At 30.7% G+C, this 26,984-nt stretch overlaps 1 protein-coding gene across 2 annotated transcripts in view; it reads right to left on the bottom strand.

The window, feature by feature from the left end:
- Positions 1–26,984, bottom strand: part of LOC129743614 (xaa-Pro dipeptidase) — a 92,539-nt gene that overhangs the window by 38,879 nt on the left and 26,676 nt on the right. For both annotated transcript variants that reach the window (XM_055735691.1, XM_055735692.1), the window contains exon 3: positions 21,963–22,154. In XM_055735691.1, coding sequence (XP_055591666.1) covers positions 21,963–22,154 — 192 coding nt within the window. The remainder of the gene's footprint in view (positions 1–21,962; positions 22,155–26,984) is intronic.

The following is a 26,984-nucleotide window of genomic DNA, read 5'->3' as shown; positions in this document are numbered from 1 at the left end:
AAATATTTTAATTTGTTCAAGAGTCTTTAAGATTAGGCATATTTGATCTAAGTCTAAAATATTTTATTTAGGAAAGCCTTCAAATTCCTTTAAAAAAAACTCAAACTGCTCAAATAAAATAAACTCAATCATCGAAAATCTGGAGCCAATTCAAAATATCGATGAAATTTAAATTAAATTAAAAAAAATAAAAGTCAAATCTAATTCTAACAAACTTGAACCAATTTCATGAAATTTGGAATTTCAAAAAACTTTAATATAAATAAAAAATTTTAAACAATACACCGAAAAATTTTGATTTTTGTGTAATTTTTTAGATGAAATAAGCGATTTTTTGCATAAAACAAAAGTTGCATACTTAAAAGTAAGCTTAAATTCCACTTTATATATGTAATTTTAGTTGAATTGTGTGTACAAACTAACTGTGATTAAAAATTTGAAATTTCGAAATTCAATTAACAAAAAAATTCATAAGTTTGTGATCTCTTGAACGAAAAAGTCAATTTGATATTTTTATCTTGATTGTAAAACTCATTTACGAGCTAAATCATATTCTTAAATTTGTACCTGTATTATTTTCTACGTTTTTTTAACGATTAACCATTAGTTTTCACCCTCAGTATAGGATTAAAATAATTTGCAAAAGAACTTCTCAAATTTAGTCATACAGTGCACTTAATTTAAGGAACTTCAATACTTTTTCTCATTTACCTTGTTATTTTTTAGCACATTACCGAGTCCTTCTTCGGGTAAAATATCTGCTCTTTGGAAGCTGTACTTTCTGCAGTCTAGCAATAAGTGTTTAACTGTAATAACTACTCCACATTCTGTACACTTTAGGGTTTCAGTTCGTTCTAGAATAACGTTGCCAGATTGCCCGGTTTTATCCGGGTTTGCCAGGATATTTAATTCAAAATTTAACAAAAGTCCAGCCCGGCCCTGTTGCCCAGATTTCGATGAAAAATGCCTGGATTTTGCCTGGATTTATTAACTTTATTTGGCAAATCAAACAAAAACAACTAATTGTGTTGTATAGCAATCATGAAAGCTTTTTTGAAGCCTAAAATACGATTTAAAATCTGTTGATGAGTTCCAATGAAAAAATTTTTTTTTATCAATTTTTTTACTTGATTTTCGTTAAGAAATTTTTGGATTTTGACCGAAATTGCCCGGATTTTTGGTCGTCAATTTTGAAATCAAATGCCCGGATTTTGCCAGGTATTTATATAAAATTGCCCGGATTTGTCCGGATACGTGCTGAAAAAGTTTTGGCAACCTTATTCATGAATTTATAATTTGGATTCTGTAGTTGTGGGTTTTTATCTGAATTCATTATTCAAATAATATGAATTTTGAACGATCAATCTGATTCAATCTGATCTCAATTTTGCATCGCCGTTTAGAAGCTTTGTTGTATTAGAATTTTTCATAAGAATAAAGTTAAAAGAAAATTATTAATCAAACTGTAAAAACAAATATGAACTTCTATTTCAAAACAGCTTTTTTGAATCAAGAATGAAGAATCCTAAACTGGATTCAAAATCCGAAATATGAATATAGAAATACAATTTTGGATGTGGGAATATGGAACCTGAAACTCTTATATAAGTTAAATGCCATAATAAATTAAATATTCAGAACTGAATGTCTATGAACAAGTGAGAAAATTTTGAAAAACTGTAACATAATTCTTAATTTGGGATGGGTTTTTGAGGTTTTGGTATATGTTTTGATTCTAGATTGTTGCTCTTGAATACCGTCTTCGATCATCGAAATTTGGTTGTATATGTAGTTTATAATATTGAGTGAAGAGAAGAATACCTCGCTTGCTTTTGAGGGTCTCATTGAGGGGTGCGGGGGGGTGGGGTTGAGTTTAATCCTCGAAACCCCCCTCCGTCCCCGTTCCTACGGCCATGACTAAAAGTATACCTATATTATAAAATCTGTAAAAAAAAAGTCTAGGCACAATTTTCCCGTCTGGTTGGGTAACGTGCCGCTATTAAGCCTCCCCCTTTTTTGAGACCTGAATTTGGCTCATTTTTGCATTTTAACATTTCTAAAATAGGAAACACAGAATTTTCGACAAATTTTCAAATGTAGCTATTTTTCGAACTTTTTGTCAATTTGCAATTTCTTAGATTTTCTTAGATATAATTCAACTTTGCACTGGACTTTGAGCACATTAACGCGAGATTTTCGTAATAAAATTATATTCACCAGAAAGGTAATTTCTAGTGGTGTAATTACATTGGCACTACTATACAGTGAGCGAAACCAGAAGAGTACCGCTATATGTTTTGCTTTTTAAAATATGAATGATTTAAAATCACTTAAATTTGGCGTTGAGGACAAAAAATTTGGAAAAAGGGTGCGAAGTAAGAATAGTACCACTTGTGTTTTTAAACAAAAACAAGATTATTTCTAAAAATTACCGTGTAAAAGTGAATATTACACTTCTACGAAATATTTGAGTAGATAACTGCATTTTAAGGAGTTTTCTAGAATTCCAAAGGTTTTAAAGGTTTTAAAAGGAGGTTTTAAGAGTTCATAAATTAATTTTTTTTTAAGTAAACCACACTTTTTTCCGGTTTCAAATCTTAGAGGGCAGCACTATCTTACAGTAAAAACCAAATTATGTCTCAATATCGATTTACCAGGTTTCAAGTTTGTTTAGGCCCATATTCATCATTTCAAGGTAGTTTTCCAACACAGTTTTGTTGAAGTTCACGCTGCAGAAAGCTTTTCCGGATTTGTAAAAAATCACCAGCACAAGAATATACCACCGCCAAAATTCCAAAAACTGCTCATCTCAACTTCCGACTCAATTGTAAATCATACTAATAGATAATAGAGTAAAGTGGGGCAAGAGTACGCACTTAGTTGTGTACTTATTGTATCTCTTCAAAGAACAAAGTATCGATCATAGTAATTAAATCAAATTAAAGTAAGGCTCTTTACCTTGATTGTATGACGCAAAAAGTTTTGATTATGTTTGTAAACATTGATAAAAAATATAATTTTTAAAAAATTACCAAAGCGTACTCTTACCCCACCAATGGGGCAAGAGTACGCATGAGGTGGGGCAAGAGTACGCATATAATAAGCTCATTGTATTCCATTCTGGTCCGGTGTAAGTGAGGTCTTGAATCATTATGATCGTTTATTAAACAAAACAAAACCTTTATTTCATAAACAATAATTAAAATAAAACAGTGATTCTATGGGTAACGCTGTTCGCTTCAGCAAAGGCGAAGCGATGCAAATACTGAAAGTCAGACTGCAAAAAGCGTAATTAACGAGATCCTCTGACTGCTGAGGAGTAAAAACTGAAGAGAATTGTCCATGGCTTTCAGCACCGAATCCCTGGTCGAGAAAAATGATTGTTATTCACAATTCAATACAAAAATATTTTCTGTTGATTAGCTTCTTAAGGCGTTTACGCAAGGTTGATCCGAAGTCCAGAGGCTTTCAGCAATCCGGCGCTTCGATTCTCTGTCCTTCAACCGCTGCCTGGCGTTTTCCAGCATCTCCGGAGAGCAAATCTTCCGGCTAGTTTTCCTTTTGTACGTCCTGATTATTGAAAACTTGATTATTCTTCGGGTTAGCTTTCCAAATGCTATCAAAAAGACGAAGGAAACCAACGCGTACTCTTGCCCCACCAAGCCTGCGTACTCTTGCCCCCATCGACCATTTGTGAGTAAAGCTAAAAGTGCTAAATATTCCGATCATATCCTGGCATGAGTGTTCCACAGATTTAATCTATATTAATTATGTGTCCTTTGTCACGTATGCAAATTTGATTAGCGAATTTCCACGAAGTTTAATAATGATTCCAAATACGCATAAAATTACATAAAAATTGGAAAAACTAAAACTTATCTCATTTCTCCGACGTACGCGAACCAAACCACAAACAAAAACACATATGATCAGCTGACTCGATGACCTGTCAAACCGGTACAGTGTTGCTAGTTTCAGTGTTGTCGTTTACTGTAAAAGCCTAGTGCGTACTCTTTCCGCCTGCGTACTCTTGCCCCACTTTATCTACTGCTAGCCGTCTGGTCCATCAAGCTCCATCGGAAAGTATAACATTATTCTGATTATTGGTCCGAAAAATAGACTTTTAGTGACCTTGGTGCAATTCTAATTTTTGGTTTAGTGATCTTAGAATTTGTGTGAACGGCCTTGGACACGGTACCAAGTACTTATTACTTGACCAAAATCATCCAGCACACCTTAATTAATCCCGCATATTCGAAAATGAACATCATTTCGGTTTAATTGCAAGATAGTGCTGCCATCTATGACTTAAAACTGGAGAAATAGTGTTTGACTATTTTAAAACATTAGTATTATTGAATTTGAAGCCTGATTTTTGGATTCAAAATCAACCTAGAATCTATGTTTCATCATTTTGCATCATTCTAATGAATGTTAATGAAGTAATCAAGCAGTTTGATAAAGTATTATAGCTCAAATTTCAAATTTCCTAACGCGAGAGCAGAATTTTTTAAAACCCCCTTTTGAAACCTTTGAAAACCTTAGGAATTCTAGAAAACTCCTTAAAATGTAGTTATGTATACTAATAATTCGTAGAAGCATTATTATTTTACACGGTAAATTTTTGTTATATGATTTTAATCGCCGTAATTTGTATGATTATAATTTTAATGGCATGTGCGGCGGAATGAAAACTAGAGAGAATTTATTTTATAGAATTTGAAAGAAAGGTGGATAGACAGGCATTAGTGCGCCAATAGGAGAAAGCTTGATAGGTGTTGAAATTTTAGGCTAGAGGGCATGTTGATGAAAAGCTCCCATGAATTGCTAATGCAGAGCAAAGGCGGGAGCAATTCATGGGAGCTTTTCATCAACATGCCCTCTAGCCTAAAATTTCAACACCTATCAAGCTTTCTCCTATTGGCGCACTAATGCCTGTCTATCCACCTTTTTTTCAAATTCTATAAAATAAATTCTCTCTAGTTTTCATTCCTCCGCACATGCCATTAAAATTATAATCACGGTAAATTTTTGGAAATAATCTTGTTTTTGTTGAAAAACACAAATGGTACTATTCTTATTTCACACCCTTTTTCGTATTTTTGGTCCTCAACGCCAATTGCTACGTCCAAAAAATGTATATTAATGCTTGATTTATCCGTTAAACAATTGTACAAATTGTAGGAATTTTTTTTGGCGATTTTCAATCATTCATATATTAACAAGCAAAACACATAGTGTTTTGCATTCTTGTTTCGCTCACTGTAGCTACTAAATTTTGATCGTTTCGATTGCAGTGCGGGTCCTTTGCTGAAATTTTATTCAGTTTTTATAAATAATAGTGTATCGAACTTTTCTGGTTCTAGATAGTATAGAACGTGACAATTTTTAATTTAAAATTTGGGATTTATGCATGAAATTAACCAGTTCTACACGAAGAAAGAACTAAGAAGTAGGTATCTACAAATTTCGGGAGAAAATAATTGAAATATGTAGGAGCGATTAAAAACTATCATTTCACAAATGATTCAATCTGTTCTAATTTTATCATAAATAACATGGCATTTGATAAAAATTCAAATAGATTTATTTATAACATTTCGTTGATATTTTCACTGTCCCCTAGAATAAATAAAAAAAAGTACCGTTTGAAAAGCTTGCGTGGGCTGATGATCTCATCTCATGATCATCATCTCAGTAGTCGAAGGAAGAAGCACATAATTTGGGCCCACGACAAACTGTAAAACGCTCAAAGCCGCCATCAACGCTGGGGTTTCGGGGCATTCTTCCGACAACCATTCAACATCCGAATGTGCGGCGTGGGTGAGATTTTGGGGGTGAGTGCGCGAGCATGCAGTTGACCGTAGCCAAAACAGACCGCGCCGTTAAACTGTTTTGGTTGTGGGAGGAATGTGTGTATTTTTTCTGTCCTCTACCTTTTGATTGCTACAGGAAAAAAAAATCACGAAAAAATTGGCGCAGCATTCATTTGCACCACACGATGCACTTCTTGGCGAAAGTAAGTGGTTGGAGTCGCGTCGGGTTTTTTTTTTACATTAACGCCAGTCGAACACAGTTTTTTTTGGCGCTGAATTCGCTTGGTTTAACAGTTTTGAGGAATGTTTGTGGGGGTTTAAAAAAAGTTTTTTTTTTTCAATGGAATCATTGAGACATGTTTTTTTTTATTTCCTCAAACACATTTTTGCATGTTAGATCAGTGTGGAACCTGTTCTTCATAATTGTTTTTTTTTGCACATAATATTTTCACTTTCTTTTAATTAACAAAAAAGGGTGTCTATAGACATTAAAATATTTTTTACAGTGCCATTTTGTTTTTCGAATCATGTAGTAATTAACTGTAACAAAACAGTTTACTTTTTGTCCTGACAATATCGTAAGAATAATAAACTTAATAGACGATGATTTTCCTTCTGATATTCACTTTAAAAAAATGCAAATAACGTACTAAATGCTTTTTGAACTATCAAAATTATTAAAAATGCTTTTGAATTTGAATCACCTTTTGTTCCTAAGAATTTTCAAATTAAATAAACAAACAAAAAAAAACAAATATAGAAATTGATACACTTACACTTAATCGGCTACCTTTCGAACACATTCAATGAGGGGCTTCAGAAAAATGCTCGATTGTATTTATTTTATTTATTAGATTTGAAGCTTGAATGGTCTAATGAAAGTCTTTTTTCGAAACCTCGCAGAAATTCTTAGTACAATTAAAATAAACGAGCTTGGAAATATATTTTGATTTTAATATCAACGTAAAAAATCTTTTACCATATAAGTGATAACGTTTTCTTTAAAATTGTAAAAAAATAATGGTTAACTTAAACTTTCAAAAAAATGGAAAAAAAGGAAACTGCAATATTTGAAGAATACAGAAAATTTAAAAAAAATCATGCGAAAATATAACTTTTTCATTAGACATTATACTGAAAAAATCTTAGATCCGAATTTTAAAATTATGCTTTGTTAAAATTTTCAAAACATTGTTATCAATTATTTATACATTATAGCTAATTGAGAGTAAATGGATTGTGCCAAATATTACAAATGTCCAAATATTACAAATGGCCAAATATTATTGAATGTCCAAGCCCCGGAACCTGTTATCTTTAAAAATAAGTTGCAATTAGACAATCGACACAAACATTATCGGATTTTGGAAAAAAAAAACAAAAAAAAAGGCAAAGATTAATGACCAACTTTTACTGAGTTCTACGTCGTCTAATAGGTAATCACTTTATCATTATATTCCATCTTGAGTGATTTGCAAATTTAAACATGTGATTTCGATGATATTCCTTGAGGATTCTGTTTTCAAATAAGATTGTGCTTATGAAAAACGCGAATTGATCCTTATCTCTTATCTCCCATACCATCCCATATGATGACTCATGTTTGAAAAAACATACATTTGTAGACACTTGAAGCTATGATTTATTATGAATAAAAAAAACAATAGCAAAAAGACTTGATTCTCATAGTATTTATATCCATTGCATTTTATTTTGACTAGGAACTCAGAAGATTCCAGCATTTTTTTCAACCTCCCTCCGGCTTTTCGTTCCAGTGCTGAAATTTTAAGACTTTGATGAATCCAAACACCTCTAACGTATCGGTTGCCTGGTACTAAGAAGATATTTTAAATCTTCTGTAAATCCATCTTGATTATCTTTTTAAAAAAAATTAAAGTTATCTCTAAAATTTCTCCGAAAAATTCAAGAACTGATTTTTATTGTAAAAAACTAGTGAAGTCAAAAATAAATAGATCTTGGGAAAAAATACAAATCTTTTTAAAAAACCACATTTGAAATCAATGAATTGGAAATGAGTGGATTTTTTTGGTCAACCTTTGCACAAATATTTTGTTTTTTTTTTATTGTTCATATTTTCAGTAGATAATTATTTTGGAATTTTACAATTTTTGAAAACATTTTTCCAAAGCATAATTTTGGAAACTTTTCAAATATTTGCATTTTTCATTGTATTTAGTTTTTATTCCAATATTTTTGGTTAAAGCATTTTCTGTAATTTTGAAAAAAATATTTTGTAATTTTTATTATTTTAATAGTTTTTTAAATTTTTTGTTATTTTCGATATTTTTGTAATTTTTGTAATTAATGTAATAAATGTAATTTGTTGTAATTTGTTGTAATTTTTGTCAATTTTGTCATTTTTGTCATTTTTTGTCATTTTTGTCATTTTTGTTATTTTTGTCATTTTTGTCATTTTTGTCATTTTTGTCATTTTTGTCATTTTTGTCATTTTTGTCATTTTTGTCATTTTTGTCATTTTTGTCATTTTTGTCATTTTTGTCATTTTTGTCATTTTTGTCATTTTTGTCATTTTTGTCATTTTTGTCATTTTTGTCATTTTTGACATTTTTGTCATTTTTGTCATTTTTGTCATTTTTGTCATTTTTGTCATTTTTGTCATTTTTGTCATTTTTGTCATTTTTGTCATTTTTGTCATTTTTGTCATTTTTGTCATTTTTGTCATTTTTGTCATTTTTGTCATTTTTGTCATTTTTGTCATTTTTATCATTTTTGTCATTTTTGTCATTTTTGTCATTTTTGTCATTTTTGTCATTTTTGTCATTTTTGTCATTTTTGTCATTTTTACCATTTTTACCATTTTTGTCATTTTTGTCATTTTTGTCATTTTTGTCATTTTTGTCATTTTTGTCATTTTTGCCATTTTTGTCATTTTTGTCATTTTTGTCATTTTTGTCATTTTTGTCATTTTTGTCATTTTTGTCTTTTTTGTCATTTTTGTCATTTTGGTCATTTTTGTCATTTTTGTCATTTTTATCATTTTTGTCATTTTTGTCATTTTTGTCATTTTTGTCATTTTTGTCATTTTTGTCATTTTTGTCATTTTTGTCATTTTTGTCATTTTTGTCATTTTTGTCATTTTTGTCATTTTTGTCATTTTTGTCATTTTTGTCATTTTTGTCATTTTTGTCATTTTTGTAATTTTTGTAATTTTTGTAATTTTCGTAATTTTTGTAATTTTCGTAATTTTCGTAATTTTTGTCATTTTTGTAATTTTTGTAATTTTTGTAATTTTTGTAATTTTTGTAATTTTTGTCATTTTTGTCATTTTTGTCATTTTCGTCATTTTTGTCATTTTTGTCATTTTTGTCATTTTTTGTCATTTTTGTCACTTTTGTCATTTTTGTCACTTTTGTCATTTTTGTCATTTTTGTCATTTTTGTCATTTTTGTCATTTTTGTCATTTTTGTCATTTTTGTCATTTTTGTCATTTTTGTCATTTTTGTCATTTTTGTCATTTTTGTCATTTTTGTCATTTTTGTCATTTTTGTCATTTTTGTCATTTTTGTCATTTTTGTCATTTTTGTCATTTTTGTCATTTTTGTCATTTTTGTAATTTTTGTAATTTTTGTCATTTTTGTCATTTTTGTCATTTTTGTCATTTTTGTCATTTTTGTCATTTTTGTCATTTTTGTCATTTTTGTCATTTTTGTCATTTTTGTCATTTTTGTCATTTTTGTCATTTTTGTCATTTTTGTCATTTTTGTCATTTTTGTCATTTTTGTCATTTTTGTCATTTTTGTCATTTTTGTCATTTTTGTCCTTTTTGTCATTTTTGTCATTTTTGTCATTTTTGTCATTTTTGTCATTTTTGTCATTTTTGTCATTTTTGTCATTTTTGTCATTTTTGTCATTTTTGTCATTTTTGTCATTTTTGTCATTTTTGTCATTTTTGTCATTTTTGTCATTTTTGTCATTTTTGTCATTTTTGTCATTTTTGTCATTTTTGTCATTTTTGTCATTTTTGTCATTTTTGTCATTTTTGTCATTTTTGTCATTTTTGTCATTTTTGTCATTTTTGTCATTTTTGTCATTTTTGTCATTTTTGTCATTTTTTTCATTTTTGTCATTTTTGTCATTTTTGTCATTTTTGTCATTTTTGTCATTTTTGTCATTTTTGTCATTTTTGTCATTTTTGTCATTTTTGTCATTTTTGTCATTTTTGTCATTTTTGTCATTTTTGTCATTTTTGTCATTTTTGTCATTTTTGTCATTTTTGTCATTTTTGTCATTTTTGTCATTTGTGTCATTTTTGTCATTTTTGTCATTTTTGTCATTTTTGTCATTTTTGTCATTTTTGTCATTTTTGTCATTTTTGTCATTTTTTTCATTTTTTTCATTGTTGTTATTTTTGTCATTTTTGTCATTTTTGTCATTTTTTTCATTTTTGTCATTTTTGTCATTTTTGTCATTTTTGTCATTTTTGTCATTTTTGTCATTTTTGTCATTTTTGTCATTTTTGTCATTTTTGTCATTTTAGTCATTTTTGTCATTTTTGTCATTTTTGTCATTTTTGTCATTTTTGTCATTTTTGTCATTTTTGTCATTTTTGTCATTTTTGTCATTTTTGTCATTTTTGTCATTTTTGTCATTTTTGTCATTTTTGTCATTTTTGTCATTTTTGTCATTTTTGTCATTTTTGTCATTTTTGTCATTTTTGTCATTTTTGTCATTTTTGTCATTTTTGTCATTTTTGTCATTTTTGTCATTTTTGTCATTTTTGTCATTTTTGTCATTTTTGTCATTTTTGTCATTTTTGTCATTTTTGTCATTTTTGTCATTTTTGTCATTTTTTTCATTTTTGTCATTTTTGTCATTTTTGTCATTTTTGTCATTTTTGTCATTTTTGTCATTTTTGTCATTTTTGTCATTTTTGTCATTTTTGTCATTTTTGTCATTTTTGTCATTTTTGTCATTTTTGTCATTTTTGTCATTTTTGTCATTTTTGTCATTTTTGTCATTTTTGTCAGTTTTGTCATTTTTGTCATTTTTTTTTCATTTCTGTCGTTTTTGTAATTTCTGTCAGTTTTTTTTAATTTTTGTCATTATGTCATTTTTGTCATTTTTTTTTTTCATTTCTGTCGTTTTTGTAATTTCTGTCAGTTTTTTAATTTTTGTCATTTTGTAATTTGTGTAATTTTTCAAAATTTTCGTCATTTTTTTTATGTATGTTTTTTTTCAGTTTATATCGCTTTGTTAATTTTGTCAGTTTTAGCTTCCAGGTTTTTTTTTTTGAGATTTTTGTTATATGTATGTGTTATTTCATAAATTTTCTTGGTTTATTTAGTTCATTTAGTTTTTTTTCATGCCGTTTTTCATTTTTGTTTTCGATTTTTTTTCCCAATGACCTCCAACGTGAAGGGTCGTCAAAAGTATTATTTTTATTGAATTAAAGGAAATTTCACTTCCAAACAAATGCTCGCTGTTCTGCTAAATTAATCAATTCCACGAGCGAAAGGTAGTCGAGTGAAATTGTAGAAAAAAATAACCCACCATCAGGTGAAATTAAGTAAACACAAACTCGCGGTCCGGAAAGTGCTTCTTCAAGAAGGCGAAAACCTGAAGAAAAACAAAGACCATTGATTACATCAAGAGCGAAGGTAAAAGAAAAAAAAATAGCATTAATCCAAAGGAAAACAAAAATAACCTACATATTACGGCACCTCTAGCGAGTACCGCCAAGCTCCAAAGCTGCTCGCTTGTGATATAAATAAATAAAAGCGATCAACTTTTTTCTTGAGTCTTGGGTCTTGGAAGCAACCAGCAGAGCATGACAGCTGCAGAGAAATGGAGATTTATTATTGTTTACAGTTTTTCACCCGGGGTTGCGTTTTTCTTGTCTCATTTTTTTTCAAGTTTTCTTCAAGCTTGCATTTAGTCCATCCAATTAGGGGGCTGCTGTTGCTGCCAAGTTCCGTTTGGCGTGGATCCGGTGCCGTGATTTTTGTTTTTGTTATTTTGTTTTCATTTTTTAATCTCTTTCCTTGATCTTGCATGGAACTTTACAGATATCTTTACCGGTTTTTATTTCATTCATCAGCGCTACCGTTTCTTTCTTTTTGTGCCGCGGATGTTGGAGAGTTCGATTATTGCGCATAGCAATTGCTGATTTTAATGGCAATTAATTTCGCAACACCCGACCCATGAGTGATAGGATCAACGAAAAATATCCAACAATTCACAACAATAACATAAACTATGAGTTTTTTCCACCCAAATTAGATCGGATTGAAAATTAAGTACAAAATATCCAAATAATGAAAAGAATGATTTGTATTTGGATAAACGCAACAAATTATATAGTATGAGAAGGAACTAGTCAGGATTTAAGTTACGACCATGGGGATGAGAGACACAAAAATCTTTAGTGAATAATAAACCGTTTAGAGGTACTGATTTTAAATTCTAAAACGGATGTTAAGGTCTGAATACTGATTTGTTTTTCAAATCAAAGGTCAAATTTCCACCTCAATCAAGATCCGATCAAATCCAAAGTGTTTGCAGTTTATCCGTATTGCTTTTCACAGTTGTTTTTTTCGTTTATTTTGGGCCGATTTGTTGCTTTTCTTATCCTGACTTTTTTGCAGTTGGGGATTTTTTTTTATTATCTGACGGGTTTGCGCCGGGGGTCTTCAGATTTTCCCCAAAATTGAAAATTTGGTTCATTTTTGCGACTTAAAAACACATGTATTTTTTCAGATTTTTAACATTTTTATTTTTTGAGTTAGCTTCGGTTAGATTTTTTTGTAAATAAAAAATAACCATTTTTCAAAGCTACATAACTCTGTTGTTTCTCAACGGAAATTATAAAATAGCACATTAAAATGCATTGAAATTTTATCAGCTTTCCAAATAGAATAGTTGAAAAAAATTAAATAATGACCTTCAACATGAAAAGTTGTAAATAAACTTTAAATGGCGTCTAAAAGTACCGTCTGCACCACCGAATATTTTGCAAAAAATACCATTGTATAGCTCGATTCATGATGCAACTTTCATCTGAAGACACCAAAGTGGGCCATTAAAACCTTGAAGAGTTATGAAAGAAATAATGACAATAAATCTCTTTTTTTGCATCGAAAACAAACAATGGTGGAACAACTGCACTCACATCTGGAGATAGCAAGCACTTCTAACAACATGGAAACAAAAGAACTTATCAAAGCAGGTAAAAAACACTACTTTTTCGTGCTTGTAGAGTGTTTGTAGCAAAACTGACTTTAAATTTTAACAAAAATTCTGAGTATCGTATTGTTTATGTGATATAACTAATAATGGAATGTTGCTTTTACAACCTGGTCATATACTATATAACTTATTAATTTTTCGATCAAAGATCATTGTGAAGCATAATCAATGCCAATAGAAGAAGGTTCAGTCCCAGTGTTTGGGATCACAAAAATGTGATTAAAAAAATGAAATATAGACGTGCTTTACATAGTTTTTATATCGGGAGCTAAGCACTGGACACCAAAATCCTTTCCCATTGATCAAAAAAGTATGAGAAAGTGGCACAAATGCTGTAGAAATAATCAAAGAGCTCAGTATGGCCAGCCCAGGCTGTAAAATAATGAAAATATGATACTTTTACCGTATTCGTTTTCTACATTCGCCCAGTTTTGAGGTTTACCATATTAGAACGAACATAATTCGTCGTAAGTGTTTTGCTACCTCGATCGCTCACACACGAATCTTCAGTGTTCCACCGTCCATTTTAAATCAAATCTGGGGAATCACGGATGCAAAACTTAGCGCATAAACTTCTAAAAATGACAGTAAAATGATCATAACTTGTTGTGACCTAGTGCTAAACTGGGTATAAACGAATACGTTATTAGATTTTTGGATATAACATGAAGTTAGTTAAGCTGCAACAATCTACCGCCCTTTCTTTCATAATAGTCCCATATACAAAAATAAGCAAGCGAAACAATCAGCTTTTTCTGTTTTGGAATATATTATTAAATTGTGACCACCACTTTCAGCATAAACGAAAATCGTTTCTAGGTTGTCATAATAAATCGTTAGACCTGAAATTTTCGAAATTGGGCTATTGGTAAGGTCGAGAGCACCATTTTTATTCATTATGGGACTGTTAATCGATCATATTTGAAACCTTTTTCGAATCTAATAGCATAACAGTCCTATACCAAATATATTTTTCTCACCAAGCTACTTTCTAAGACTTAAATTTGATCATTTTTGTACTTCTAAATGCAATTGTCAGAAAAAGAAACATACTTTTGAAAAAAAATATCATGAATTCCACATTATAAGTTGAATCTTTTTACGATTTTTGATTGCATCCGATAGTTTTTCGCTCAGGAAGTCATTCCTAAGAAAGTCAGACCTGCCTTCGAAAACTAGTGTGCATCACTCGACATCAAGTGAGTTAAAAAAATGTTTAAATGATTCAAAGCAATACACCAAAGACTATTTCGCCGAAAGAAACATTGAAAAGTAACCAAATCCGTGATATTTCACATATGGGACTGTTATTCAGGTATATTTCATATAGGACAGTCACGAATTGATATTTTTTTTCGAAATTTCTAGAACAAAACCTCTTTTTTTAGTCTTTTATGTTGAAGCCTTATGTTGACCTAAAATGACGAAAACTCATATGGGACTGTTATGCGAGTAGGGGCAGTCTGAAAAGGACGAAAAAATAGTGTTTTTTACCAGCTTTGATAAGTTCTTTTGTTCCCATGTTGTTAGAAGTGCTTGCTATCTCCATATGTGAGTGCAGTTGTTCGACCATTGTTTGTTTTCGATGCAAAAAAAGAGATTTATTGTCATTATTTCTTTCATAACTCTTCAAGGTGTTAATGGCCCACTTTGGTGTCTTCAGATGAAAGTTGCATCATGAATCGAGCTATACAATGGTATTTTTTGCAAAATATTCGGTGGTGCAGACGGTACTTTTAGACGCCATTTAAAGTTTATTTACAATTTTTCATGTTGAAGGTCATTATTTAATTTTTTTCAACTATTCTATTTGGAAAGCTGATAAAATTTCAATGCATTTTGATGTGCTATTTCATAATTTCCGTTGAAAAATAACAGAGTTATGTAGCTTTGAAAAATGGTTATTTTTTATTTACAAAAAAATCTAACCGAAGCTAACTCAAAAAATAAAAATGTTAGAAATCTGAAAAAATACATGTGTTTTTAAGTCGCAAAAATGAACCAAATTTTCAATTTTGGGGAAAATCTGAAGACCCCCGGCGCAAATTGTCAGATAATAAAAAAAAATCCCCAGTTTCAAACGACTACGACGACATGAGTGAAACGATAACGCAATAACGTCCAATTTACAAGGTAGGTAGCTACTATTTCGCGCTTTCACCAACGAGCGGATGTGATGAAAATTCGAACAGCAACATTGTCGATGTGAAGCCAAAGTCAAATGGCGAAAATTTGAAGCCCAATAAAAAAAAAAGAATCGAGATCAAATTTTCACCGTTTGCTATGTTATTTTTGAGATTTTTGTTCTATGTATGTGTAATTTTAGTAATTTTTCTTGTTTTTTTAGTCCATTTAGTTTTTTTATGCTATGTTTTCATTTTTGAGTTGCCTAAATTCAATCATAAACCATGTTTGAAACATTGTATTCACTGTGTAGCCCCAATTCCATTTGGCAACCGATTAACTGAACTGTTGAACAATGTTGAAACATTGCCAAAATTTTCCGCCGATGAGTGAACTGGTATTCATAAATATATGTAGGTACAATTTCACATACACCACCCTGTTTTCAAGCTTCAACTGCAATGCATTCACTCAAATTGCACGGAAATTCCGATTAAAAGGGATGGGGATGGGAAAACGTAGGTGATGCAGACAAACCTTTCGGCGGTTAAATTTGCAACCGGTGATAGTTAGCATGTGAATGTTAATAAGACGTGGACCAAATCTGTTTGGTTTGAACTATTTTTTTCGAATAACCTATTTCGTAGTGAGTTTTAAATTAGATCCTTCATCCGCCCCAGAAATTTTTATACGTTACAGTTCTGGAGTGTCAATTTGACACTCCTGACTAAAACCAATATATCTCTCTTGTTTCCTAACCGATTTTACAAAATTTATAGTTTTGGAGACGTAATGTAACTTAAATATGTTTTTTTTTCAGTTTTCCGTTATTCAAAGTCTATGCTGCGGAAAAAGACGGTAGATCAGCTACGAAAAGCTAAAAAAAAATCACTTAGTGTCCATAAAAGCTGAAGTCAGAAGGTATACGTTGCACATAAGCAGGTCTCTGCGAAGGACCCGTCCAAGAAGAGGGGTTTCGAAATTCAATTCAAGCCAAAATAATAATAATACCAAGAATACACAATAAACAAGGAAATTAATTTCTAACATCAGTTTCTTACTCATAACTATCACTCAAACTCAAAAAATGATAAATTTTACTGATAAAAAAAATCAAAATTTCCAAAACAAATCACAATCAAAGTTTAAAATCAATGATATTTTCTGTAAGTCATTGATAAATTTATCAAAAAGATATTCTGCTGAACTAGAAATTTGCTTTAAAATAATTTCTTAGCAGTGTAGTTACCAAATTTGAAATAAATAATTCCAAAACAGAATTAAAAACAAAATCTGAATTTTAAAATAAATGTCAGATCAGGTTAAAAATTAACCATGATTAATTGTTTGAAAAAGGATAACAATTGTTATATTATTTATCTTACTTTATATTTCTTTTCTTCAATTTCAGCTTAAGGGTTGATTAAAAAACTCCGCTGTAGTGTTTTCAATTTAAAAAAATCGCTATTTGAATTGTGAATTTTATACTAGGAAAATATTTAAAGGTTTATGTTTTTAGGACAAACAAATTCAGAACTAAAAAAAAGAAACAAACTTATTAGAAATATTTCTGAAAACCTAAATTGCTTGACTTTGAAATTCGATAAATATATTTGAAAATTGAAACAAAATATGAAGGTGAAAAAGATAACTTTTTTAACATTAAAGAAGTATTTTTTTCAATAAACACGTCTTATCCTTATAAATACTTATTTATAGAATTTGATTTATTACACAAGGAAACAGCATTTTAGTGTTTATGTGTTAATGAATGATTTGGTATATTTTAGCGTCCTTAACTCGAATCTTTTGTCAAATTTGGACTATCACATTTAATTTTGATAATATGGAGTTTTAAAATGTGTCAGTTTTGTGTGAAAAGAAAAAAACATTGATATATAATTAAACAATCAAACCTAAGAAGAAATTTGATTCTGATTTCATTCATCGAAGAATCATATTTTTATGATGATGAGGCTGATGCATGATCTAAAAAAGTGAAACTCAACAGTTTTTAAAAATCTGGAAAGATATCATTACAAGTATATTTGACATTACTGCAGAAAAACAAAAAAAAAACTTAATTTCATTCACAAGTTGTTGGAACCTGCAAAATGATTAGATCTTTGCTTTACCGTCAAACGGGGCATCATGCAAAAGCAGGGTTAGATGCAACATTTGTATACCACAACACTCATTCATGGCCGTAGGAACGGGGGGGTTTGGGGGGTTAAACCCCCCCCCCCCCCCCATGAGGGTCCAAAAAAGCAAGCGAGGTATTTTACTCTACACTCAAAATTTTAAATCCATAATCAAATTATGATAATAGAGCAAATATATTCAAGAAAAACAATCTACACTAAAAAATAATGCCAATACTTCAAAAACCTATCTCAAGTTCAAAATTTTCCTACAGTTTTTAAAAATTTTCTCACTTGTTCATAGACTAAGGTTGTCAGAATTTTTTCAGTACGTATCCGGGCCGAACAAACCCGGGCTGTTTTATGTAAAAACCAAGTAAAATCCGGGTATTTTATTTCTAAATTTTCTACCAAAATCCAGGCAATATCGGGCAATTTTCATCAAAACTGAGGAATTGGTCATCAAAAATCATGAAAAAAAAACTTGAACAAACCTTCCCTGATTATATCTTTTTGAAACTTGCTCCAAAAATTTTGGACGCATGAATAAAAAATATTTTACAACTCAATTTGTTTTTTAAAGTTTGATTTAAAATGAGAATTAGAACAAACCCGGCTTCTCCAATGAAATCCGATTCGAATTTCAGTTCGAATAATCATAAGAAATTAGGAATGAAAAGCTGCTTTCTTGATTCGGTTTTGTATTTCATATCAAATTTGAATCATGTTTTTCGAAAATCATTTGCATTTTCAATATTTTGATAATTATTTTCCGAATATGAAAAAAAGAAGAATTTTGTTTTACATTTTAAATCGAAGTTCTCAAACTTTATTCTAAAACAAAATTTCAACATTAAAAGCTTCTAAGTGGCGATCAAAAATTGAAAACTCAGATTCAGATTCATTATTTGAAATTCACATTTAAATTCTGATTCACAATGTAGATTAAAAATAAATAATTGAAAAAATGAATTAAGATTAAACCAGAAATACACAATTTAAATAAAAGATTCATGAATGATGGCTCTAAAACTTGGCTCATAAAATGTTGATCTGAAATGGTATAGATTTTCGGAAACAGTTCAATTTTTGTAATTCAGGTTCAGTATTCAGATTTAAAACTCAGGAATGGGTGAACGAGTTTTTCAATCAACATAAAATTGTAAGGAATTCAAGAGAACATGAACATAAAAATTTGCTTGTCAATTTCCAGATTTAACTTTTTTTTTAATCAGAAGAAGCTTGTACTCACAATTCATCTGAAAATTACAGATATAAAGAATAATTTGAGATAATTTTCTATGGTTTTGTTTTATGCAAAATATCCCTAATTATATTTTAAAAAATTACCCACAGAATTTTCATTATGGAATTGATTCTTTATGAAAAATATTTCCTGTTAAAAAAAAAAATACAAGTATCTGATCTTCACCTAAGAAATCTGCACAAAATTCTATATTTTCTCGGTGTATTGATTAGCATTATTGATATTGAAGTTTTTTAAAGCTGAATTTCAAACTGAAATCATAAATTTAGTTCAAGTTTGCATCGAGTAAATTTGATCCGAAAATTTGCTATCGCTTACTGTTTTTTTTTGAAAATTCTTATTTTTTTTTTCTTCAAAGGTTAAATTCTTGGAATTTGCAAAAGAGTTTGGAAGATTGAGCTCGTATGATTTGAGCATAGAATACGTTTTTTTTTTAAATAGAAGGTTAGCTTAAGGGGGGAGTAGGGTCTAACGGGTAAAAAAAAAACACCATTTTCACGATTTTTTTTAGAGCTATCGTTCAAACAAATGTATTCAAATTTTTTGCATAATACAAAGCATTGTTAAAAGAACATTTCGTAATTTTTTCGTAGAAAAATATTGAAAAATGAGCCGGTGACGGAGCACTTTCGAGGATGCCTTTTAGAAAACAGGAATTGTGGGGGACACTGTATCTCAGCACAGAATCATCTGAAGTCAAAAAATCAGATCAAAATATTTTTAATAGATGTTTTTCTGGACCCTAACGTGTTTATATAACTTTAAATTTTTTTTTATGAAATTTGTGTGGCTGTTTGAAGTAAAAACTACGATTTTTTACAAAAAAATCCGCCATTTTTATCTGTAAAATCTCCCCAAAGTAAAAAAAAAAGAAAAACGTTGGGGTCTGGTATTTTATATGTAAAAAATATGTTCCAGATTTGAAAAGAATCGGATAAATAGTTTTCAAATGACGATGTCCACGGACTTTAAAAATGTGCTTTCGAGAAAAACGCGTTTGAAGTTTCTGCTCTTGCTTTCTTGCAGTATTAGATAGGAGGAGATAAAGGCCTATAATTTCTACAGTTTTGCTTCAATTGACTTGAAAATTTGACACAACTTTCTTGAAATGTTTTACAATAAGAAAATAAAAAAATGAAAAAAAAACGATTTTTTGAAAGTGTTAGAACACCACCCCCCCCCCCCCCCCTTAATGATTATTTTTATAAAACTTGCTCAAAGAACTTCGTTTTGGAGGCGTTCATTGTTTTTTATTTGTTTGATTTTCCAAATGAAGTGAATAAATCCGAGCTCATTTCAATAAATTCCGTTCATCCGGGCCGGGCCGGGCCGGACTGTTCCCAATTTTTTTTATTAAATATTTGGGCAAACCCGGATAAAACTGCGCAATTTGGCAACCATACCTATGAAGAAGATGACATTTTATAAAATAATTGCATCTTGTCTCACGTGAAAGTTGATTTATTTGAATATACTGAATATTAATTTAAAGCTTCGACTGATTTATGCTCAAGATATGCAGTTTTGTATAAGAAAATGTAGATTGATTGAAATACCATTTTCATGAAAGCGGGAATTTGTGATGAATATAATTCCTACATTTCACCAATTTTAATGAAACATTCAAATAACATTGAAGTGTTTCTCAATAACATTTGATATGAAAAACTGTTTTCATCAAATTCAGTTTAACGAAGTTATGACTGTTTTTTTTAGAAAGGGATGTCTCCAATCTAACCCGAAGACAGCTTTGAACATCTGAGAAAATATCACATTAGATAAATAGTATTTACGGCCTTCCCATATGCCGCTTCAATTGTTTTTTTTGGGATTTTGGTCCAGCAGTGATGTCAATTGAATTTATTGCTTATCAATGCGAAAAGACATACCTCTGTGAAACAGCTAATAACTATGTAAACGTTACTTAAAAATTCTGCAAAAAATCGTGGATGAGTTTTGAACCAAGACCAAGCTTTTAAGACCCCAGGGTTTGAGAAATTAAAAAATGACCCCAAACCGATTCAGCCAATAACCTAGTCTAGTAGGTACATGGGGAAAGTGGAGGAAGTAAAACTTTACCCACTCTGCAGTGAATATCGGATTGTCTGTCGGGAACCATTTGGGTCGTTGGGTAAAGTCGAAGCTTGTGTTGTGACAGACGCGAGTCTAGGATAAGCGCACTCTATTGGTTTTTAGAGAAAAAAAGGAAATTTAACTAGAACTGATAGGAAATAGTCCAACAAAGTCTATACCAGAAAACAAACAGTATTTCACGAAGATACGGAGCCTAAAAACATAATCATTTTGACCATTCCTCTCTACCAAAGAATTTTAGACAGGGCGTCATTTGCGAGAACACTTTGAATGTGAACAGTTTTGACCTAGATAATGTCATCAATTGAACAAGATAGTTTCCAAAGTTTATTTAATTGAATGTGATTTTTCAGGGAAACAATAATTTTGTAATTCAACTTCAATCAGAATTACTGATGAAAATTATAAAAGACTGAACTGCGAAACTTGGTATCCTTTCTGTTACATCACAGCTCTTATTAAAAGTTTTTCATATGAAAGTTGTTTATGGATGAAAATAACTTCTTAAAATACTACAAAAACATTTTAATGACAACGATCCAAATCAACAATCCATTGACGTCGAACCAAAATGAGCACCAATCAAACATCAAAAAACGAAATCCCGACTAAGCAGGGTTTTAGGGCTTTGCGAATAAAGTTAATCTGTGAATATGTTTCATTCAGGTCTACATCCATTGCTATTCCCCATTCATCCACTCATATGTAGGGTAGGTAGGTATAGGTACATTTCCATAATGGAATTATCGTGCCGAGCCTTTTGATATGGCCCCGAACGAAATTGGTGCCGATGACAGCACCAACAGTAATGTAATGTATATGTCAACAGGACACGATGAGCCCTGTGTTATGTAACTTATTCAGGGCAAGTGCGGAAAGGTATTTTTGAAACACATGACAAATCGATAAGTACCTACCCAGATTCTGAGAAGGATTTTTTTGGTTGTTTGTTTTTTTTTCATTCTAGAAGGGTCTCATCATTATTTTTGGGTAGTCTTTTTTTCAAATGCCCGAAGTTCAATGGATCCCAATGGGATCGCATTATGCAAAACAATCATAACACAAAAATAAACTGGGTGTCCCTAACTGTAAATCTGAGAAACTGCGTTTTAAATTCTGCGAACTGAATAACAACAACACTCGTGTTGGGTGTTGGTTTCATCAAAATTTTGCACAACAAACTGGCACAGCCGAATGAAATAAAACAAAAACAATCGAATCGATTCGTCTACAGCCAGCTTGTTGGGGTCAGCGAAATCCAGCAAAACAACTTCTCTTTTTCGGTTTGCTTACCTCATCCACGTAGTAAACTGCATCGACCTCATACTTTTGCTTGTAGTCTACACACTTGAGCAGCGGACCCATCCAGACGGCATACTCGCTCGGAAGCCGGGGCACGTACAGGGTGGTACTTCCGGTGGTCACGTCCACCGTGCCGAAACAACCGGGCTCCGTTACGCCGAACAGGTACATGAAGTAGGATTCCTGCAATGGATGAAGAGAGATCGATCAAAGTCCAACACGGATTATGAAACAGCTGTCAAAACATTCGTAGAACACTTAAATCACAAGCTAAATCTTCTAACAAACTTGCTCATTGCGTCAATTAAAACTTCAAATCGTTTTGTAAGCTTTCAAGCTTTCAAAATTCAAAAAAATATCAGGTAGGTACCTACTTATTCTAGATCTTATATCAAGAAGATAAAACCATCAGCCGATAAAACAGCTTTAAAACTTTTATAAAACTATAGATAAAACTCTTTACAAAAATCTTCCTTTGGTTCTCCAAAAGTATTTTAAAAGTATTAAATTTTAAATAAATTTAATGTTTTATCCTCCAGTCCGTGTTTATATCTACCAAGAAATTCATAAAAATTCTAATTGACTTTCAACATCTTTTGAAACATCCTCTAAAAAGCCAAAAGTTAAAATAAAAACCCGAGAATGAGTTTTTATTCTTATATGGATGGGCAATGGATGTAGAGGAGGAATTTCATCATCGAATTTCAAAAACCGATCATATACATTTGGTTGATAGGCTCAAAAAACCTAAATGATTGGCTCAAAAATTTCACCTCAAACGGACTTGATTGAGAGGGTTGCCTCAAAGCTCTCAAAGTTTCGATGTGACGCCGCTCAAAAATCACCTAAGAGAAATCGACATTCTGGGACTTAATAGTTCTTCGGGACTCTGGAGGATTCACTTATGTGGAATGATTTTGAATCGGATTGTAAAATACATTATAACTCGATCCGAAACCCAAAGAAAAAAAAATTAGAACACACACAGATTTTAAAACAAAAATAATAAAAATTAATAAATTAAATACTTAAAAGTTTTCATCTATATATATAAAAAGCAATTATCTGTGTGTTTGTTTGTTTGTTTGTTTGTTTGTTTGTTTGTTTGTTTGTCCTCTATAGACTCAGCCGTCTTAAGAGCTAGAGATCTGAAATTTGGCATGGATGCTCATTAGGACCAGGAATGATGAAAAATGTTTTTAGATTTTTGGACGACCCCTTCTGAAGGGGGTCGTCTATACAAGACAAATATTGTTTTCACGTTATTGACGCTATTTTCCGTCGGATTGTGATAAAAATTTGCACATGAGTGTTTTGAGAGACGAGCAATCGATTACAGTTATCAAATTTAGGGTCAGGGGTCGGCCAAAGGGGTCGTCCATATCCACTGATTAATGTTTTTGCGATATTGGCGTTTTTATAGATCGTATTGTGATGAAAATTAGCACATGAGTGTTTTGAGGGACGAGCAATCGATTTCAAAATTCGAATTGCGGATCAGAAGGCGGCTGAAGGAGTCGTCCATACCCAACTTTAATGTTTTTGCGATTTTGACGTTATTCTACATTGGATTGAGATGAAAATTTCCGCATAGGAGTTTTGAGGGACGCTCTTTTGCTTTCAGATTTCAAATCTTGACTCAGTGGTCGGCAAAAGGGGTTATTATCTGTTCACTGATTTTACGATATTCTCTTGATTGAGCATTGAATTGTAATGAAAATTGGCACATGGGAGTTTAACAGAAAAGATAATTGATTTCAGGTGTCAAGTTTTGAATCGTGGTCAAAAAAGGGCCGTCCATGTTAGTTGCTCACTGTTTTCGCGATATTGTCGTGATCATGCATCGGATTGAGATGAAAATGTTCAGATGAGGGTTATAAACTATGAGCAATTGACTTCAGGTAGCATGATCCGTGTCAAGGGTCGGCGAAAGGGGCGTCTGTAATCCCTGTTCACTGTTTTCAGGTTCCTGACGTTATTTTACATATAATTTGAAAAGAAAAAATGGCAAAATTGAGTTTTGAGGAACGTAAAATTGGTTTCAATTATCGAACTTCGGGCCATGGGACAGAAAAAGAGGGTTTCATTGAAAGTTCATTGTTTTGTGCAATAATTTTGTTGGAGGCAGTTAATTGATACCAATTTAAGTGTGAAGATCAAACAAAAGAGTCGTGCACATAAACAAATAGTACATGTTTCTGCCATAATGTCTAAATTTTGCAACCGATCGAGAAGAAAACACTCTCACATAAATTTTAATAAAAAGCGAATCAACCGTTTAATTTGAATTTCAAGTAATAGTAATAGTAGCGACTTTAAACATTGTTGAATTTTTTCCCCGAAATTGTCGAAAGAATGTTTTGAATTCATTTTCTAGACTCATTTTGACGTACCAATGATTTAAAGCGAAACGAAGTTCGTACGGTATCAGCTAGTTATTAAATAAAAAATAAAAAAAATATACAAAAATAACAGTAGTTAAGCTACAAAATGACAAAAGAATAGAAATAATAACCAAAATTTTCGCAATAAAAAAATTTCAATTTGGCAAAATGACAAAAAAAACTCAGGTAACCAAAACCACAATAATAACAAAAAAAAAAAAAACACAAAAATAATAAAAAGAACAAAAAATTTAAAAAAAAATTGGTAAAATATCAGTTATTACAAAATATACATAAATAACGAAAATTAAAAACATAAAAGAAAACGAAAATAACAAATAATGAAGATATTACAAAACGCTAAATTTTTGTCATTTTTGTGTTATCATTTTGTAATTTTTTAAATAACTGTAATTTGTGAAAATTATGTAATATTTGTCTTTTCTATAATTTTTAAATTTTTTGTAATTTTAATAGTATTTAACGTTTTTCACTTCTGTGATTTTTGTCATTTTTGTAACTTGTTGAATTGATGTAAGTTTGGTAATTTTTGATACTTTTGTCATTTTTGTAATTTTCGCCATTTTTGTCATTTTTGTTATTTTTGTTATTTTTGTAATTTTTGTGATTTTTGTAATTTTTGTAATTTTTGTAATTTTTGTAATTTTTGTAATTTTTGTAATTTTTGTAATTTTTGTTATTTTTGTAATTTTTGTAATTTTTGTAATTTTTGTAATTTTTGTCATTTTTGTCATTTTTGTCATTTTTGACATTTTTGTCATTTTTGTCATTTTTGTCATTTTTGTCATTTTTGTCATTTTTGTCATTTTTGTCATTTTTGTCATTTTTGTCATTTTTGTCATTTTTGTCATTTTTGTCATTTTTGTCATTTTTGTCATTTTCATCATTTTTGTCATTTTTGTCATTTGTGTCATTTTTGTCATTTTTGTCATTTTTGTCATTTGTGTCATTTGTGTCATTTTTGTCATTTCTGTCATTTTTATCATTTATGTCATTTTTATCATTTTTGTCATTTTTGTCATTTTTGTCATTTTTGTCATTTTTGTCATTTTTGTCATTTTTGTCATTTTTGTCATTTTTGTCATTTTTGTCATTTTTGTAATTTTTGTAATTTTTGTAATTTTTGTAATTTTTGTCATTTTTGTCATTTTTGTCATTTTTGTCATTTTTGTCATTTTTGTCATTTTTGTCATTTTTGTCATTTTTGTCATTTTTGTCATTTTTGTCATTTTTGTCATTTTTGTCATTTTTGTCATTTTTGTCATTTTTGTGTCAATTTTTGTCATTTTCATCATTTTTGTCATTTTTGTTATTTTGGTCCTATTCAATCTAAAGCTAAGCTAAAGCTAAGCTAAAGCTAAGCTAAAGCTAAGCTAAAGCTAAGCTAAAGCTAAGCTAAAGCTAAGCTAAAGCTAAGCTAAAGCTAAGCTAAAGCTAAGCTAAAGCTAAGCTAAAGCTAAGCTAAAGCTAAGCTAAAGCTAAGCTAAAGCTAAGCTAAAGCTAAGCTAAAGCTAAGCTAAAGCTAAGCTAAAGCTAAGCTAAAGCTAAGCTAAAGCTAAGCTAAAGCTAAGCTAAAGCTAAGCTAAAGCTAAGCTAAAGCTAAGCTAAAGCTAAGCTAAAGCTAAGCTAAAGCTAAGCTAAAGCTAAGCTAAAGCTAAGCTAAAGCTAAGCTAAAGCTAAGCTAAAGCTAAGCTAAAGCTAAGCTAAAGCTAAGCTAAAGCTAAGCTAAAGCTAAGCTAAAGCTAAGCTAAAGCTAAGCTAAAGCTAAGCTAAAGCTAAGCTAAAGCTAAGCTAAAGCTAAGCTAAAGCTAAGCTAAAGCTAAGCTAAAGCTAAGCTAAAGCTAAGCTAAAGCTAAGCTAAAGCTAAGCTAAAGCTAAGCTAAAGCTAAGCTAAAGCTAAGCTAAAGCTAAGCTAAAGCTAAGCTAAAGCTAAGCTAAAGCTAAGCTAAAGCTAAGCTAAAGCTAAGCTAAAGCTAAGCTAAAGCTAAGCTAAAGCTAAGCTAAAGCTAAGCTAAAGCTAAGCTAAAGCTAAGCTAAAGCTAAGCTAAAGCTAAGCTAAAGCTAAGCTAAAGCTAAGCTAAAGCTAAGCTAAAGCTAAGCTAAAGCTAAGCTAAAGCTAAGCTAAAGCTAAGCTAAAGCTAAGCTAAAGCTAAGCTAAAGCTAAGCTAAAGCTAAGCTAAAGCTAAGCTAAAGCTAAGCTAAAGCTAAGCTAAAGCTAAGCTAAAGCTAAGCTAAAGCTAAGCTAAAGCTAAGCTAAAGCTAAGCTAAAGCTAAGCTAAAGCTAAGCTAAAGCTAAGCTAAAGCTAAGCTAAAGCTAAGCTAAAGCTAAGCTAAAGCTAAGCTAAAGCTAAGCTAAAGCTAAGCTAAAGCTAAGCTAAAGCTAAGCTAAAGCTAAGCTAAAGCTAAGCTAAAGCTAAGCTAAAGCTAAGCTAAAGCTAAGCTAAAGCTAAGCTAAAGCTAAGCTAAAGCTAAGCTAAAGCTAAGCTAAAGCTAAGCTAAAGCTAAGCTAAAGCTAAGCTAAAGCTAAGCTAAAGCTAAGCTAAAGCTAAGCTAAAGCTAAGCTAAAGCTAAGCTAAAGCTAAGCTAAAGCTAAGCTAAAGCTAAGCTA

This window comes from Uranotaenia lowii, chromosome 2 (genome assembly GCF_029784155.1).
Source record: "Uranotaenia lowii strain MFRU-FL chromosome 2, ASM2978415v1, whole genome shotgun sequence".
NCBI classification, from domain to species: domain Eukaryota; kingdom Metazoa; phylum Arthropoda; class Insecta; order Diptera; family Culicidae; genus Uranotaenia; species Uranotaenia lowii.
The sequence above is the reverse complement of the archived record's forward strand: the minus strand, read 5'-3'. Positions and strand labels throughout refer to the sequence as shown.